The 15,517-nt window shown below is 47.3% G+C and overlaps 1 protein-coding gene across 1 annotated transcript; it reads right to left on the reverse strand.

Moving 5' to 3' along the window:
• Positions 1 to 2,512: 2,512 nt before the first annotated feature.
• LOC130384887 (histone-lysine N-methyltransferase SETD1B-A-like) lies at positions 2,513 to 14,596 on the reverse strand. Its single transcript, XM_056593284.1, has 17 exons — positions 14,453 to 14,596; positions 14,159 to 14,257; positions 13,797 to 14,067; positions 13,549 to 13,661; positions 12,327 to 13,343; positions 11,501 to 12,148; positions 11,252 to 11,368; positions 10,842 to 10,866; positions 10,230 to 10,453; positions 9,568 to 9,670; positions 7,479 to 7,982; positions 6,358 to 7,380; positions 6,018 to 6,184; positions 5,788 to 5,913; positions 5,326 to 5,445; positions 4,675 to 4,812; positions 2,513 to 2,686 (listed from the first exon to the last, which is right to left on the reverse strand). Exons 1-17 carry the CDS (start codon positions 14,594 to 14,596, stop codon positions 2,513 to 2,515), a joined length of 5,013 nt encoding a protein of 1,670 aa, XP_056449259.1.
• Between the last annotated feature and the right edge of the window lie 921 nt (positions 14,597 to 15,517).

Genomic DNA, 15,517 nt, shown 5'->3' on the forward strand with positions numbered 1-15,517 from the left:
GATTATCTCAGGGAGAGTGTAATCCAAACTGTTGTCTGAGACCATTAAAAAAAATTAAAATAAACATGGCACTTTTCCCTTAAATTAAGTTGAAGTATTTTTCTTATTTTGCACAGACAATGTTAACATTTGGAAAGCCTTGTTGCATTCAAGAATGCATCCTGTGGGGCATCACAATAACATTAAGCATGTTGTGTTAATTCCACAACAGGAGATATGTAATGTTACCTAAATTAGGTTTGAGGAAAAATAACCCAAATATCGACATCGGTATCGGCTGATATTGGAATCGAAAATTTAGAGTTGGACAATATCGGATATCGGCAAAAAAGCCAATATCGGACATCCCTAATATATATATATATATATATATATATATATATACATGTGCGTGTGTGTGCGCGCGCGTGTGTGTGTGTAGCAGGAAAAAGGCAAGGTCTTGTGCTTCGAATAACTGACATTCTGGGTTGGAAATGCGAAACAGGTATGTTAACCACATTTATAGGTTGAAAAGAAAGTTACAATATAAAACTATACATCACTGATAATAATGTTGACATGTAGCTGTATAGCTGCTATCTTGGCCACGGCTCCCTCAGAAAATAATTGCTGCCGTCTCAATAGGACTTGCCTGGTAACATAAAGTTTAATAAAAAATAAATACGAACAATGTGGCCCCTGTGGTGGGAATTTTGGACCATGTCAATAGTTTCTGTATAAACTGTTTAAGAATAAAGAGTCATCCGAACGAAATTAGGGTAATATATTTAAGTAATGAACATACAATAACAACATCCAACATCACTTGAGGGTGATTCTTTTTAAGTACATGTAAAACTGTTTGCATTGTAATGTCCGTAAACGCATGAACCAGCGCTCTTCGTTGCTATATCCCATAATTCCTTTCTATAATCAATCAATGTTCTGGAGCAGTACCTCAGGAGGTAGAGCGGGTTGGCTGGTAATTGCAAGGTTGCTTTTCGATCCTCGGCTCCTCCTAGCTGAGTGTCGCGGTGTCCCTGAGCAAAACACCTCGCCCTAACTGCTCCAGTTGGCTGTCACCTTGCATGGCTGACACCGCCGTCAGTGTGTGAATGTGTTCATGAATGGGTGAATGCAAAGCAATATTGTAAAGTGCTTTGGGTAAAAGCGCTATATAAATGCAGTCCATTTACCAGTATGGGTGGCGGCTGACGTCCCGGAGGGGAGCTTGACACAAGCCGCTATTCGCTATCTCAAATGAAAGCATAATGAGGTTGAAGGAGAGAGTTAATCATTTGGATGCTAAACAAGGGTAGATAGTGAATTTAAACTGGACATTACCTTGTACTGTACTAACACATTACGTAATTTATGTCCACCTGGATGTATGCTGGATAGATCAGTCGACCAGCCTACGCAGTGGACTGTAGCAGATGCTGCTCATCTATCCAACATACATCTAGTTGGACACCCCCACTAGTGATGTCACTAAGGCACAGGGAAGGGCATGTTTTCAAACGGCTTCTAATAGCTAATTATACTCACACCTGGTGGCATAATATCAACCCTTTAAATGTGCCGTAGGTTGAGTGAATGTTGATTCCATCTGCTACTAGAGAGTGAAATGCTCTGTGAGAAACTGTTCTGGTGAACTGCTCCTCTGGGAGGGACACAAGTTTACGCTGCTCACGGCCCAGCTGTTCTGATTGGTTTGGGAGGCCACCATACAATCACAGGCTTGCAGACGGCGAGATCTTAGCGCCGCCACAGGGGACTGAAAGCACCATGAATATTGCTCTCCTCAGCTCTTTATCTTTACAACTCTTGAATCTTACCTACAGCCCCCTTAACTCCGAAACTTTAAATTCTTTAATTCTAAATAATTTAATTCTGGAGCATAACCTCCTTTTCATAATAATTAAATTAACTTCCTGAAGGATTTAAGGTTATACTCCTGTCGGGAGGGAAAATTATCAGTATAAAGTTGTAACTTCTCCCTGAATTGTATTAGAATTGTCCTCTGTCAAGCCAACACCGGATTTACCCAGGACCCTGTATTGACCGCAGCCGGCCCCCTGGATGGCCCCCCAGGACAGGCTAGTTCAGGGTCCCAGGACAGGCTAGTTCAGGGTCCCAGGACAGGCTAGTTCAAGGTCCCAGGAAAGGCTAGTTCAGGGTCCCAGGACAGGCTAGTTCAAGGTCCAAGGAAAGGCTAGTTCAGGGTCCCAGGACAGGCTAGTTCAGGGTCCCAGGAAAGGCTAGTTCAGGGTGCCAGGACAGGCTAGTTCAGCGTCCCAGGACATGCTAGCTCAGGGTGCAGGACAGGCTAGATCAGGGTGCAGGACAGGCTAGTTCAGGGTCCCAGGACAGGCTAGCTCAGGGTGCCAGGACAGGCTAGTTCAGGGTCCCAGGACAGGCTAGCTCAGGGTGCCAGGACAGGCTAGTTCAGGGTCCCAGGACAGGCTAGTTCAGGGTCCCAGGACATGCTAGCTCAGGGTGCAGGACAGGCTAGTTCAGGGTGCAGAACAGGCTAGTTCAGGGTGCCATGGCAGCCGTCAGCCCCACACAGGCAGGGGATCTTCTCGTCTTCGATGGGGAACTTGTAGTCGTAGGTGATCTCCTCGCTGACGGCGATGGGCTGCCTGGAGTAGATGACGATCTTCTTCTGGGACTCCACCGTGATGATCTTAGCGTAGCAGTTGGGCTGAGGGGCAGAAGGACAGTTTTTTGTATGGTACAATGACCATTCCGTGTAACTCTTTATATAGACCATTGTTGTCATGAATATAACGTATTGCATTATAGAGCATCGTCTTTTATACCACGCTATAAATGAAAATAGTTGATGCAGACCTATGTTAGGAGTTCTTTCTACTGAGTGACTGCTCAAGTAGGATATCTTCAGAAGTATTAGATTGTATTCAAGGGCGTAGGTTTGGTCTGAGCTTTGTTGGCTCTAAAAAAAGTTCTAAAAAAATTAGAACTTATAAATGTGAAATGACTTAATAAAAATCCAAATGATAAAAGTAAAAAAAATTAATAAATAAAACCTTCCCAGGACACTACCAAGACCCCCCCCCCCCACACACACACACTAAATTAAATAACGTACGACGCACGCCTGACTTTAACTTTGTTTGATGCATTTTCTGTTGATGCATATGCAGTAAAACATTTAGTATAGCACCATTCCAATTGTACACATATGCTTGGTAAGCAAAGACAAAGATTCCGTCCAGCTATTAAATTATAAAACAGATCTGTCTCAAAAGACGTTTTTACATGTATGTTTTACGGCCAAATATGCCCGTCTTATGTGCGCCTTTTTCCCGGCATGGTCAGCAGGTAAATTGCGGCTTGAGCTAGCACCCCATTTCACCCTCCCGGAACCTACACACATGGGGGGGGGGAAGGGGGGTGTTGCTGCGTTGTCTAGACAGAGACAACGCAGCGATATCAACATGAGTAGGTGTAGCTGGAGAAGGGCACGTGTTCATTCTATTGTAGTCTACGTAATACTATTGTATAGTCTACTATTGTTGTTTTTATAATAGCCATTTCACTACTTTCCTCAAATTCATGCGCTGAATAGTGACCTGGTTGTGCGTGTGTGCGTGTGTTTGTCTGTTGGGTTATCTGGATTATATAGGCTGTAGCAAGCAAGTGATAACCAGTGATAACCAGATAAGACTGGGAGAGATGGTGCGATATATGAGAAAGACGCAGAGGAACCTTCCTCACTAGAAGCCGTGACCGAACCGGCTGGCAGTGTGTAAAAAGGAAGACGAATGCTGGGAGGCGGTACCGAAGTGGGTATTTAACCTTTTCTCCCGCATGAGGCACTTTTTTTTCGTTTCAACCTGAATATTGGTGGGGACATTTAAGTCGTAATTTGACATTGGTGGGGACACGTCCTTAGGTCCCAATGCAAATCTACGTCCTTGATTGTATTTATTAAATCGTAGTTATTATCACTTTTTTGTTTTATTATGTTTTATTAGGTAACGCGATATACTGTAGGTGAGTGATGCCTGGTTAAAGTATTCTCTCACCCAAATCTGCATATTGTTGTAACTTCACCCGAAACGCCCTTTATAAGCGGAGGAAGAGACATCCGTGTCCCCCTCGCAACCTGCCATTACAAAATGTGTATATAAATGTGTACAAATGTGTGTTTTCAATGGTAACTTCAAGCCGTTGTTTAATCTGAGAATCTGCCAGCTTGTTGCCAGCCTTTTCACCTCGCACTGCAGTGCAGCCTATCATCGCTCATGCATTCGTATGAATAAATAAATGTTTGAATTTATAGCATGAAAGGCTTTCTCCAGTCTCCCTTCATGCCAGTCTCCCTCCCTCCCTTCTAACCCTAACCCTAAAACACAGCCCAGCTGAAATACTGTACTATGGCAAATGATAGAGGCATGTGAACATAAATAACAAATACAATAGGTGTAGATATAGGGTATAATAACACATGTATTCTATTCTTAAAAATATGAGAATACATATGTAATTTAAGTAGGATAATCAAACAAATAAGGATTTGGCAGGCATGCTTAAAGGGCATGATATGCAATACCAAACTCATTTACGATGGCATGCAAGAACCTGGGCCGACTATTCGATTTTCCTCCTCTAGTGTACGTGTATGTGACTAATCAATACAAACATACATAAATACGGCCCACTCACGTTGCAGCTGTGGTTGATGAAGCGGGCCAGGTTCCCACACTTGGTGGCGTCTATGATGGTGTCCTGGTCCACCCTGAACAGGTAGCTGCTCCCGATGCCCTGCTCCTCGTACTGCTTCTCCCGCATGTCCGCCATCACCTGCGGCTCGTCAAACACAGGGTGAGGTCCGGGTTGGTGACCCACCTGAACTAGCCTGAGGCCCTGTCTGTATAATGGAGGAGAGGCGGGGGACTAAGACAAGGTTAAGGGGGGTTCCTTTGAAACAACCCTTTCTGTTATATCGAGAGGCGGGGAATAACGGGGTCTATGGATGGGTTATAGTTAAGGGTAACTACGGTTATGACTGGTTGTATTTAGCTGTTTCATGTCATGGTTTGTGTTGGCGAGCATGTTGATTATGTGTTGGACAACTTGGGCTAATGACCGATGGCTTTAGATGGCAGTTTTAAGTATTAGGTTAGATATGCTTATGTATTGGTGTTATGTGTGGTTATAAGTTCAACATAAACTGTGTATATCTAGATAGAAGTAATATATTGTTGTATCAATCGTTTTACCTTAAATGATGATTAAGGAAGTTTAGGTGTTGTCTACAATCTAGTCTACATAAGATTAGACTAGTGGTTGAAGCGAGGGACAGGTGTCTCTCACCTGTCTGATGGTCTGGCCCACATACTCAATGACCAGCTCGTCTGCTGCTATGGGTTCCAAGGCAAAGAGGCCCCAGTCGTGGATGTGGCTCCTGGCAAAACGGATCCTCTTCTTGCGGAACTGAGGATCGAAGAGAGAGAGAAAGAGAGAGAGAGAGAGAGAGAGAGAGAGAGAGAGAGAGAGAGAGAGAGAGAGAGAGAGAGAGAGAGAGAGAGAGAGAGAGAGAGAGAGAGAGAGAGAGAGAGAGAGAGAGAGAGATTGTTTAATCTTAACCTATTCTATGTCAGGTTTTCACTGCAGTTATAAATGCAAATAATCAGTGGAGAAAATAGCGAAAGATTTGCAATTTCTAACACTTTAGTGGCACTTCAGTTAACTATATGCAAATGAACGCGTAGTGCAGAGGGCAACGCTGCTATCAGAATTTGGATTATTCTGCTGCTGTCTGATCCGTGAGTTGACCTTCAGCTGGTTGAACTTGACCAGGTCGCTGTCACAGCTGAAGGAGGACAGCAGGCGGCGCTGTTCCGACCTGAAGTCGGAGCCGGCCCTTAGCGAGCTCTGAGGATGGGCTGACGTGGAGAAGCCCTGTGGGGTGAGAAAAAAACAAGCAGCCTTTACCCCACCGACCCCCAGGGAGCCCAGGATGTACCGGCGCTCTGTGTGAATGTGTGGACGTGCGGCTCAGATACCAGTGCGCTGGAGGCCGGCGGCTCCGGGGCCAGTCGTGCGTCGTTCAGATTTTTGAGTTTCTCTGTCCGGCTGATGGTGTAGAAGCCCTCGCTGCGGGCGCAGCCACTGCCGTGCTCGGCATCGCGGTCCTCATCGCTCCCTGGGGTGCTGCTGGTCAGTGGTGAGGAGTCAAGGATGTCAACTAGTAACGTCACTGGGGTGGGCGGGTGTATGCAGTATGACCGAAAATAACCCAAGTTCATATTGTTGTTGAGTTCTTGCTGGTTGACATTTAATATCTAAGAACTCTAAGCTGTGCATTGATCAACCACGCTGTGAAATGACATCTTTAAAGGATATGGGGGTGAGGCACCCACAGGGTGTCACTGAGCCAGCCCAGCCCGTTGTCCCGGCGCAGCAGCCTCTGGTGGGAGAGCAGCAGGAGCCGAGCGTCCTCCTCATCCAGGCCCTCCCTCCACACGTCGTGGAGGACCTCCGTCTCCTCGCACTGGGACCGGGACCAGGGGGGCGACCGGCAGGGAGGGGATTTAGACCACCTCCGTCGTCTCCGCTGGCGCACCCACCGTCTCCTCCTCTTCCTCCTCGCCCTCCTCTCCCTCTGCCACTGCTCCCCGCTCTCCCGGCAGGCCCCCCTCTGGCCGTCACTGTGCAGGAGCCCAGGCATGTTCTCCAGCCCTTGGAGAGGCCTGGAGGCGGTTGCCAAGGTGACCCACGGGCCCTTGGAGGCCTGGGGCTCTGCTGAGGTGTCTGGGAGAAAGCGGTGGGGAAGAGGAGACCCTTCAGAGGGCGGACCACCCCTTCCTCCCATCGCCCCACTCCTCCTCCTCCTCCTGCGGGCGGGAGGTCCGTGGCGGAGGACAATGTCCCGGCCAGGGGTCCTGGGAGTTCTGACGTAGGGTTGGCTGCACAAGGACAGCGGGGGTGTAAACATCGCGGCGGTGGCCTCATTCGAGGGACTCGCCGCTCCTCCTGGGGTGGCCGGGACCCTTGCGGAGGCGTGCGGGAGACCCCATCCTCTCCCCTCCTCCCTCCCCGGGGTCTTGGGCCGGTCCTGGTCGGTGGGGTACGAAGCGTGGAGCTCTGGGGAGGGGGAGAGCAGGGGGTTGGCCACCAGGCGTCCCGTCAGAGGCAGGGAGAGGAACTCGTCTGTGGAGTCCTCCCCGGCGATGCCGCGGCCGGGGGTGCGTGGCCGCTCGGCCGCCTCCGCAGCAGGGGGCGTCGGCTTGCCCCCCACCAGAAGGTCCGGGTCGCCGTACCCCAGGGAGCCGGTCGGGGTCGGCGGCCGCAGGGTCTCCAGGGTCGCCGGTGAGTCCGGTCTCCACTCCGGGCTGTCCATCGGCAGGTCGAAGGTGGCCTCCATCCCTGCAGAGATTAAAAAAAAGAAATACATTTACAAAAGATTGTCCTTTAGTTCTTGGAAGTATACGTATTTGAACATCTCTGATGGTCTTCTTCTTTGCCTTGCATGAAGGGAGACTGGAGGGGACCCGGGTGCAAGCCTGCTGGGTAGTTCTCCAGCAAAGGGTCCAGCAGGTCCGTGTATTGGTCTTTCCCAGGACTCTCTCCTTCCAGACCATCGTACCAGTCCTGCAGTCCGGTCAGCTCCAGCCTGGCCCCCGGGGTGAGAGGGGTCTGCGGGGTCTGGGGTGTCTGGGGAGCCCGGGGGCTGGCAGGGGACTCCAGGTCTATCCGCTCCTCGTCCGATGATATAACAATGTAGCCTTCATCGCTGTCCGGCTCTTTGCGGTTATAGTCTTCCTCCTCAGAGCTGAGGTCACAGTCGGAGGAGGCCTCGATGCTCTCAGAGCCTGAGACTGAGGCGCTGGAGACCGATGAGCCCTCCATGCTCTCAGAGCCAGAGACCGAGGGGGCCTTGTTGCTCTCGGTGCCTGAGATTGAGGAGCCGGAGACTGAGGAGCCATCGCTGTCCTCCCAGAAGCTGCTGCACACCTCTGAAAGAGACTCTGGAAGAGAAGAGAGATTAACCACTGCAGAGGCAAGAGTTTATTTATCTAAAGCAGTGTGTCCCCCAGAAAATGTCTTAGTCAAGGTGGTCAAGTGGGGGGTGGGGGGGGGGGGGGGGGGGGGGGTTGAGTTTGCACGACTATTGTTTTGCACAGTATCATCAATACATTATTTACCTTTATTTTTTGTACCTGATGGAAGTATATTTTCTTTCCCTACGAGAGTTTTGCACTTTGTTAATGCATAATAATTGCAATATATGACGTATATATATATATATATAATTTTTTTTATACATTGGTAGACAAGGCGGGGCCCGATTTTTGTTAAGGCGGCCACCTTAACCATACAGTACTGGGGGAAAGTATGTTTTTGGTTGATCAGCAAGACCACTGTTCTATATCTGAAGCATGACCTGTCTTTATAAGAACTGAGGTGGGCTGATAATATGGCATACGCCAGAAGCTTGGTAAGCTTTATTTTCACGATTTATGTCAACATTTTGATAAAGGATTTGCTTGGTTTTTCTAAGACCATTAATTGTTGACATCATCTTTGTTGCAATGTAAATCAGAAAGCCATTGACATCCATTATATTCCAGATGTGTTTAGCAGCTCAAATCACTGTATCTAAGTTCTTTCCATCACAGGGAAGTGAGTAAGAAATACCCTGGCTTGGTAGTTATCTCCAGTAGTGCACAAAAACAAACAAATCCAGAAGTTTTGAGTCTTTGTTTACAAGACTTTGAGACGAAGAAGTGCAGTTCAAGTCACAGCTATGGGAGATGCTGCATGCTAGTTTGGAATAGAATGGATGCCAATTAGAGTTGTAATAATATCAGGATTATGATTTCGATACGATACCTGCGTGAATATTGAAATACCAATACTGATACTATACCAAGGCAAACACCACAAGCATCCGGAGATGATTGGTATTGAGTGGTTTGTTTTCAGTCTACTTCAGTGCACTAATGTAATGTGAAGGCTGATAATCCTGGGATTGAGCATCATCACCATGAAGTGGAAGATTTACAGTTCATGTAATTTATAGTCGTTATTTTCATGCTCTATACCAATTTTTTTTACATAGTTAATTTTATAACATTATTCATTTTATGATTGTTAATAATTAGATCATGGTCATAGTGTCCATAACGCTTTTTCATGCAGTAATCTGAAGTGTCCTATACTGTACTTGTTTTTGTTGTATTTATAGTTATCTTTATATATTTGCAACCAGCATCATTTTCCCTTTGTGGCCTTGCACTCTTTATATAAAAAAAAAATTGGTTCTTCGTAATCAATGATAATATATTTAGGAGACAGGTCATTTGACCCCACGGTGAAGTTCTGTACGGCCGGCACGTGGCGGTGGAGTACCTTTAGAGATGGTAATGACAACCCCAGTCTGAAATCTTTCGTACCCCCGTCCCCCCTGTTTTGATGGAGAGAACCTCTCTCGTTGCATCAGGATTCCACAAGCGTTTTTTAATTTTCGATACTCGTTTGAAGAGATTAAAAAGGCTAGCGCAAACAGGGCCATTTAATCATACCAGTATATATACAATGTTAGTATCATACCGCTGTCTGAGAAACACTCAGCACTGGAGATGATGACCTCTTCATGCTCCGTCTGACTTTGTACATTCTGGTTCTCCATCTCATCATGGTCCTCTGTGTTACACTGACACGGATAAAACATACACACGCATTTTTAACTTTTAAACAGTTTATACATTCACAATGACATTAGGGGTTGATTTGTGAATCGTATGAGATCTATTCTCCATATTTACCCTTACTTTTACCTGATTCGTCATTTGAATTATATTGTTTAGTTATTAAGTTTAGTTAAGGTGGAAATGCGTTACATTTTGATCAACACAGATCATTGTCCCATTTGGCCACCTATAGTATAAGGCCTGTACATCAGAATGCATCGTGGGATTTTTATTGGAAATACCCATGTAGAGTAAGAGAGAGAGAGTTGTAGTTACTTAGGCCAAAACAATCTTTGCTTGACTCGCATGAGTCAAACAAAGGCAGTTTTCCTTTCAAACACAACAATGACACCCCCAAATGACAAACGATTTCACAATTACTTATGAAACAATGGTCAAAACATCAATACTATCATAAACATTCCTAATGCTCCTATGCTTCCAAAACAGAGGCGGTCCTTGCGTTGTGACGTCACGATGCACACACCCTTTACGATTGGTTGTACGATGGCCCTTTCTAACCTGGGTGAGAGGAGCTGCCCTGACCGCTCCGGAACGCTCTTCTTCCTCCTGGTGGTGAATCTCATTCTCCTTCGTCTTCGCAGCGCCACCTTCCTCCGCCTCGTCGTCGGAGTCGTCCAGCAGCAACGGCCGGGCGTGCCTCCGTCTGAGCGCTGCACCGCCGCCGCTCCACGCGTCAGCCGTCTCCGACCTGAGCTCGTCGCCATCGCGTACCTTCTCTGGTTCTAATACGTGTGTGATGTAGAGGCAGAGGGTTTAACGTTCAGTCATTCAACATTCACTCATTCAACATTCACTCATTCAACATACTCTCATTCAACATTCACTCATTCAAAATTCTGTCATTCAACATTCATTCAATCAACATTCAGTCATTCAACATTCACTCATTCAGCATTCACTCATTCAACATTCACTCATTCAGCATTCACTCATTCAACATTCACTCATTCAACATTCACTCATTCAACATTCACTCATTCAACATTTACTTATTCAACATTCACTTGTTCAACATTCACTCATTCAACATTCACTCATTGAACAATCACTCATTTAACAATCACTCATGCAACATTCATGTTGAAGTCTGCAGTACTTCCAACGACTTACCTGTGTTTTCAGGTGGAACGTTGTGCTGGTGTGGAGGTGACGTGTGACGTGTGTTTTGTGAGGCCTCTGAGGTGCCGGGGTCAAGTGATTCTTTCCTTTTCACCTGCGTCAAGCAAGAGAGAGAGAGAGAGAAGGTATGACGTTGTGACAGCTTCCGTGCCACGCTGAGTGGTTTTGGATGACAATAGTAATAATCCATTTTAATTAAAGGCACCCAAGGGCGCCTTACAATTCATAAAACACTAAAAACAGCAAGAGCTAGCACAGCCAACAGCATGATCAAAAAAAGACATAAGGTGGGGAGACACAGGTAGGAGGGGGGGGTGAGAAGAGGAGCACCATGGGGAAACAAGGGGAAACACATGGTAGGGTGGACATTACAGTCCACATTACAGCCTAATGGATGTTACCTTGAAGGAGGGCAGTTGAACTGGTTTATGCTGGCCGATGATCGGGCATAGTGGCTTCTTTGGTTTAGCCCTCTGTTCAGGTCTTCCTGAGCCTGTCTGTAAAGGGACCTCGAACATCTTGGAGAAAAACAAAATCAAACCATAGCATTACCACTTTCTTTCATATTACTCAGCATGGCTGTTTAATAGATTCGTAAGGAACCTGCAACATCTGCCTTTTCAATAAAATCCCATGCAGACACAACCTACTTTAGACTTCTGCTCCTGGTCGTCCCACCATTTGTCAAAGGCCTTGAAGGCCACCACTTCCACCATTCTGCGTGTGATGTCCTTCTTAATGATGGACGACAGCTCTTCCATGAACACCTGTATAACCTTCTCCACGGTCCCTCTGTTAGGGTCCTCCCTTCGGGGCTCATACCCTGGCGGAGGCATGAAGGGGTTGAAGCGGGGCAGGGGCAGACCGGCCCAGGGGGCGCTGGCCTGCCCTGGCAGGCTGGGCATGCCGAGGTGCTGGGGGGGTTGCACGTGTAAAGGGTACGAGTGCCCAGGATGAACAGCAGCAGCGGGCGGTGCCATAAGTGTTCGACGCGGCCCGAGCAAAGTGGGTGGTGGTGGAGGGATGGACGGAGGGGGTCTGGCGATGCCACAGCCCGGGCCCAGAGAGGGAGGCGGGGGCCAGCAGGGCGGAGGAAAGGGGATGGTGCCGTTGGGCAGGCGCAGAGGGAACAGGGGAACAGAGGGAGGGATGGAGGGAAGGGGGAACCTGAAGTGGGGGGTCGGTATCCGGGCGGGGCCAGGGAAGCAGGGGGGAGGAGACTGGAAGGTTCCTTTGGATGTGAAAACTGCAGACCTTCTGCTCGCAGGGCTCCTCTTGTCCTGCTTGACATAGCGATCCTGTGAGTGGGAAGAGGAAGAACAGAACAAACCGGTGGCAGTTTTAGGCCTCAAAAGACGTCCACCAACATTAGATGCTGTAATCACTACTATAACACAAATACTGCTGTTTCAGCACAACATCCTCTACAGAGACTCTTACCTCTGATCTGAGTCTTTTTGAGTGTTGAGGATTCACCCTCCTCCCTGTATTTCTGAGAGGGGACAGCAGGGGAGACGGAGTGACTCTCAGGAGAGAGGCCACTGCCTGGACCGTCTCGTCCTCCTCCTCGTCCTCAGGGACAGGAGATGGGCTAACGGCCCCGGAACGGCGGCTCGGCGTCAGGGAGCCAGTGCCGGTCCACGCCGAGTCCACCGACACCGGGTCTGAGGCCGGGCGGTACTGAGAAGAGCGGTGTGCAAAAAAGGCTGTCTGCGGTTCCTCCACGCCCTCTGCACCGTCTCCGGCGGGTAACGTGGAGGAGGGGAAGGAGGCGTCGCCGGCGCCACGGCTCTTGTTCAGCAGCATCTCGATGCGGGAGTCCAGGCTCTCCGACTCATCGCGGAGGCCCCCCGGAGAGGCGGCGACCGGAGAGGGCGGTAGCTCCGTGACGCACGGACGGAACGCCGGGGGGGAGAGCGCTCCGTCATCCCGGTCGGAGAAGCCGTTTGTGCCGAGGAGTTGGGAGGGCGAGCCGTGGCCGAGACTGAGGGCGGTGGTGACGACCCCTTGGGATCTGGAGGGGAAGAAGCTGGAGGAGGGATCTGTGGGCCCTCCACCTGAGGGCGGCGAGTTCTCGACACACGAAGCCGCTTGCGAACCGCTGTCTGCCCCCAATGTCTGGCTGAAGAGCGGCAGCGGCGGCTGCGGGCGGAAGTGCTTGAAGAGGCAGCTGAGGTACGAGGCTTTGCGGTGTCTTCCCTTGTGCCTCCCTGGTTTGCGATAGACGTCCCGTCGGGACACGGTATGGATGGTGTGCGCGGGGGGGTCCCCTTGCTGGACGGGGGTGGCCTGCAGGCTGGAGTAGCAGGAGTCCTGTGAGAGGGGTGTCCCGGAGAGGTAAGGGGTGCAAGGGGTTCCCTGAGAACGAGGGGTCAGGCCGAAGCTTTGAGGGGTGTCTTGGCAGATGCTGGAGTAGGCTGTGTCCAGAGACAGAGGGGTACTGATGCTGGTGGGACTGCAGATGAAACTCTCTCTTCCTGGAGGTTTACAGCCCTGTTGAGACTAAGTGTGTTAGATAACGTAAGACGATCAATAGATTCATTTATGTTGAATTTGGCAATGACTTTAGCAACCATAGCATAAAAACATACTAATACATTGTAATAGAAAATATGTATTTATTCAGGGGATGGTTGATTGTTTAAATACACAGTATTGTTGTTTTTCATGTAAAAAATTTAAGAAAACAGCAAATTACCGGTAAAGTGTCAATAAGACTTTGAAGGCTTTGCTCATTGCTTCCCACTGGTAATGTCCAAGGGGTATAAATTCCATCTACTAGAAGTTTGAAGTAACGCTTCCGGTTTTCACCTGCGGGAGGTATGGAGGATTAACTGGTGAAAATTAACTCATGGTATTTTGGTCAGCAACAAGAAGATATAATGTCGAACATCACAATAAATCAACTTAAGAAAAATATCAGGTTTATTGATGTGTGAGACCTACCTTTTGGATCGACCTCTACGTGGATGATGTTCCCCATCACGGACGTGTCATGGAGGTGTCGCACAGTGTCTCTCGCAGCCTTGACAGTGTCAAAAATCACTTTTCCGATTCCTAAATGCTTTATGGTCTTAGGGTTGTAGAATATTTCCACTTCGTCCACTTCACCATACTTTTTGCACATTTCGGTCAAGAACGCTTCCTTCACGTTGTCATTTAACCGGGCAAACGTCACTTCTTTAGGAGGAACTGGACCCACATAGTACTCGTCGATCTAAACAAAAATGAGAAACACAAACAAATATATGAATAACAATCTTAAACTTGTTCTTAATCGTGCATCAATGAATATAATACTTTACTACCTTATATTTAGGAATCGCTAACTCAGCGCTTGTGCACTTGCTCCACAGGCGACAGATGCGAGGATCACGAACAGTTTCCACGGGGAACACTCCTAGGTCCTCCACCTGCAGAGGGAAACCAGTCAACCAGCCTGCTTATTCCGAGGGAAACCAGCCTGCTTATGCAGAGGGAAACCAGCCTGCTTATTATTGCGTTGAAACGGCGCCTGCCTGTGGGAATAGCGCGCTACGTAGGCTACAATGTTTATTTTAATTTGTTATTTCATTTAAATATGGATTGAAGATAAATGAAACTCTTACGGGGATGTTGAAAGAGTGTCCATCGTAGCGATATACTTTGTACAATCCATTCGTCAACAAAGGGTCTATAATGAGCTTGCAACTTTTCCACTGCTGAGGCGCTCTCTTTCTGTCAATGCTGTGTTGTTCGCTTTCCATTGAATTCGTCAAACCTGAAAATATAACCAGACACACACATGGTATTAATAACAACAATGCACAACAAGTCCATCCGTTAGAGCTGGCGGTGCTGAGTAAAAGACGTCCTCCATTATAACACACCCCAACAGGTGATGGAGAGCATCACCTGTAGGCCTATCCTCCATACTAAAAATAGATTTGATGTTGGTTATTTCGACGAAGTTACACAAATAATACCACCCATAACTTGAATCAAAGCAAAGAAAGTAAGGTTAAAAGATTCTTACCTCGACTAAGGTTTCATCCTTGGAGGGACCTGCATGTTCCTCGGTCGTGATTCGCGATGTTAGGGACGTGCTACGGTGGTTCAGGTGCGCGCATTGATCTTTCCGCGAGTGACGCGTGAACTTGTGCATGGAGACACAAGGGACATATAGATCATATGATGTTGCCATAAACAACAAACAATAATAAAGAGGCATTTCGTGGCACATCTGTTTGTGGTGGACCATGTAGAAAGCTTTTCGAGGATTTTTGAAGTAGCCTATCTTAAAATAAGCACAGACGAAATAGAACAAAAGCTTTAAAATACTAAAATAAACCTAAAATAAAATATGAGAATATATTACGTATACAAAAGCACTAAAATTAATTGAATAAAGAGCACAAACGAATGGTAAAATTCAGCTTACGGGCAATAAATCCAGAACATTTCTCTTTCTATAATAGTATATAATCGTTGATTATATTAAATAAATACCTTTAGCAATGCAGTATTCTTTTCTTTAAAAGAACGTGTTTCTACAAAATCCTCTAGACGTCGCACTTTTTCTATAGTATTTTTATACATTTTCTTCAGCAATAACATTCTCAGAGGAATGAAACAGACTTATGTCAAAGCTCAGCATAACTCCCTGATAAAGCTGTAAGCAATTGGTT

Source organism: Gadus chalcogrammus, chromosome 6 (assembly GCF_026213295.1).
Source record: "Gadus chalcogrammus isolate NIFS_2021 chromosome 6, NIFS_Gcha_1.0, whole genome shotgun sequence".
Taxonomy (NCBI): domain Eukaryota; kingdom Metazoa; phylum Chordata; class Actinopteri; order Gadiformes; family Gadidae; genus Gadus; species Gadus chalcogrammus.

Bases quoted from the DNA above. Each gene is read 5' to 3' on its own strand.
- LOC130384887 (XM_056593284.1), bottom strand. From the start codon at position 14,596: ATGGAAAGCGAACAACACAGCATTGACAGAAAGAGAGCGCCTCAGCAG. The intron at 12,149-12,326 runs GTGAATCCTCAA...TCCCACTCACAG, and splicing joins TCAGAAATACAGGGAGGAGG to GATCGCTATGTCAAGCAGGA. The intron at 5,914-6,017 runs GTATCTGAGCCG...CTCACCCCACAG, and splicing joins CGCCGGCCTCCAGCGCACTG to GGCTTCTCCACGTCAGCCCA.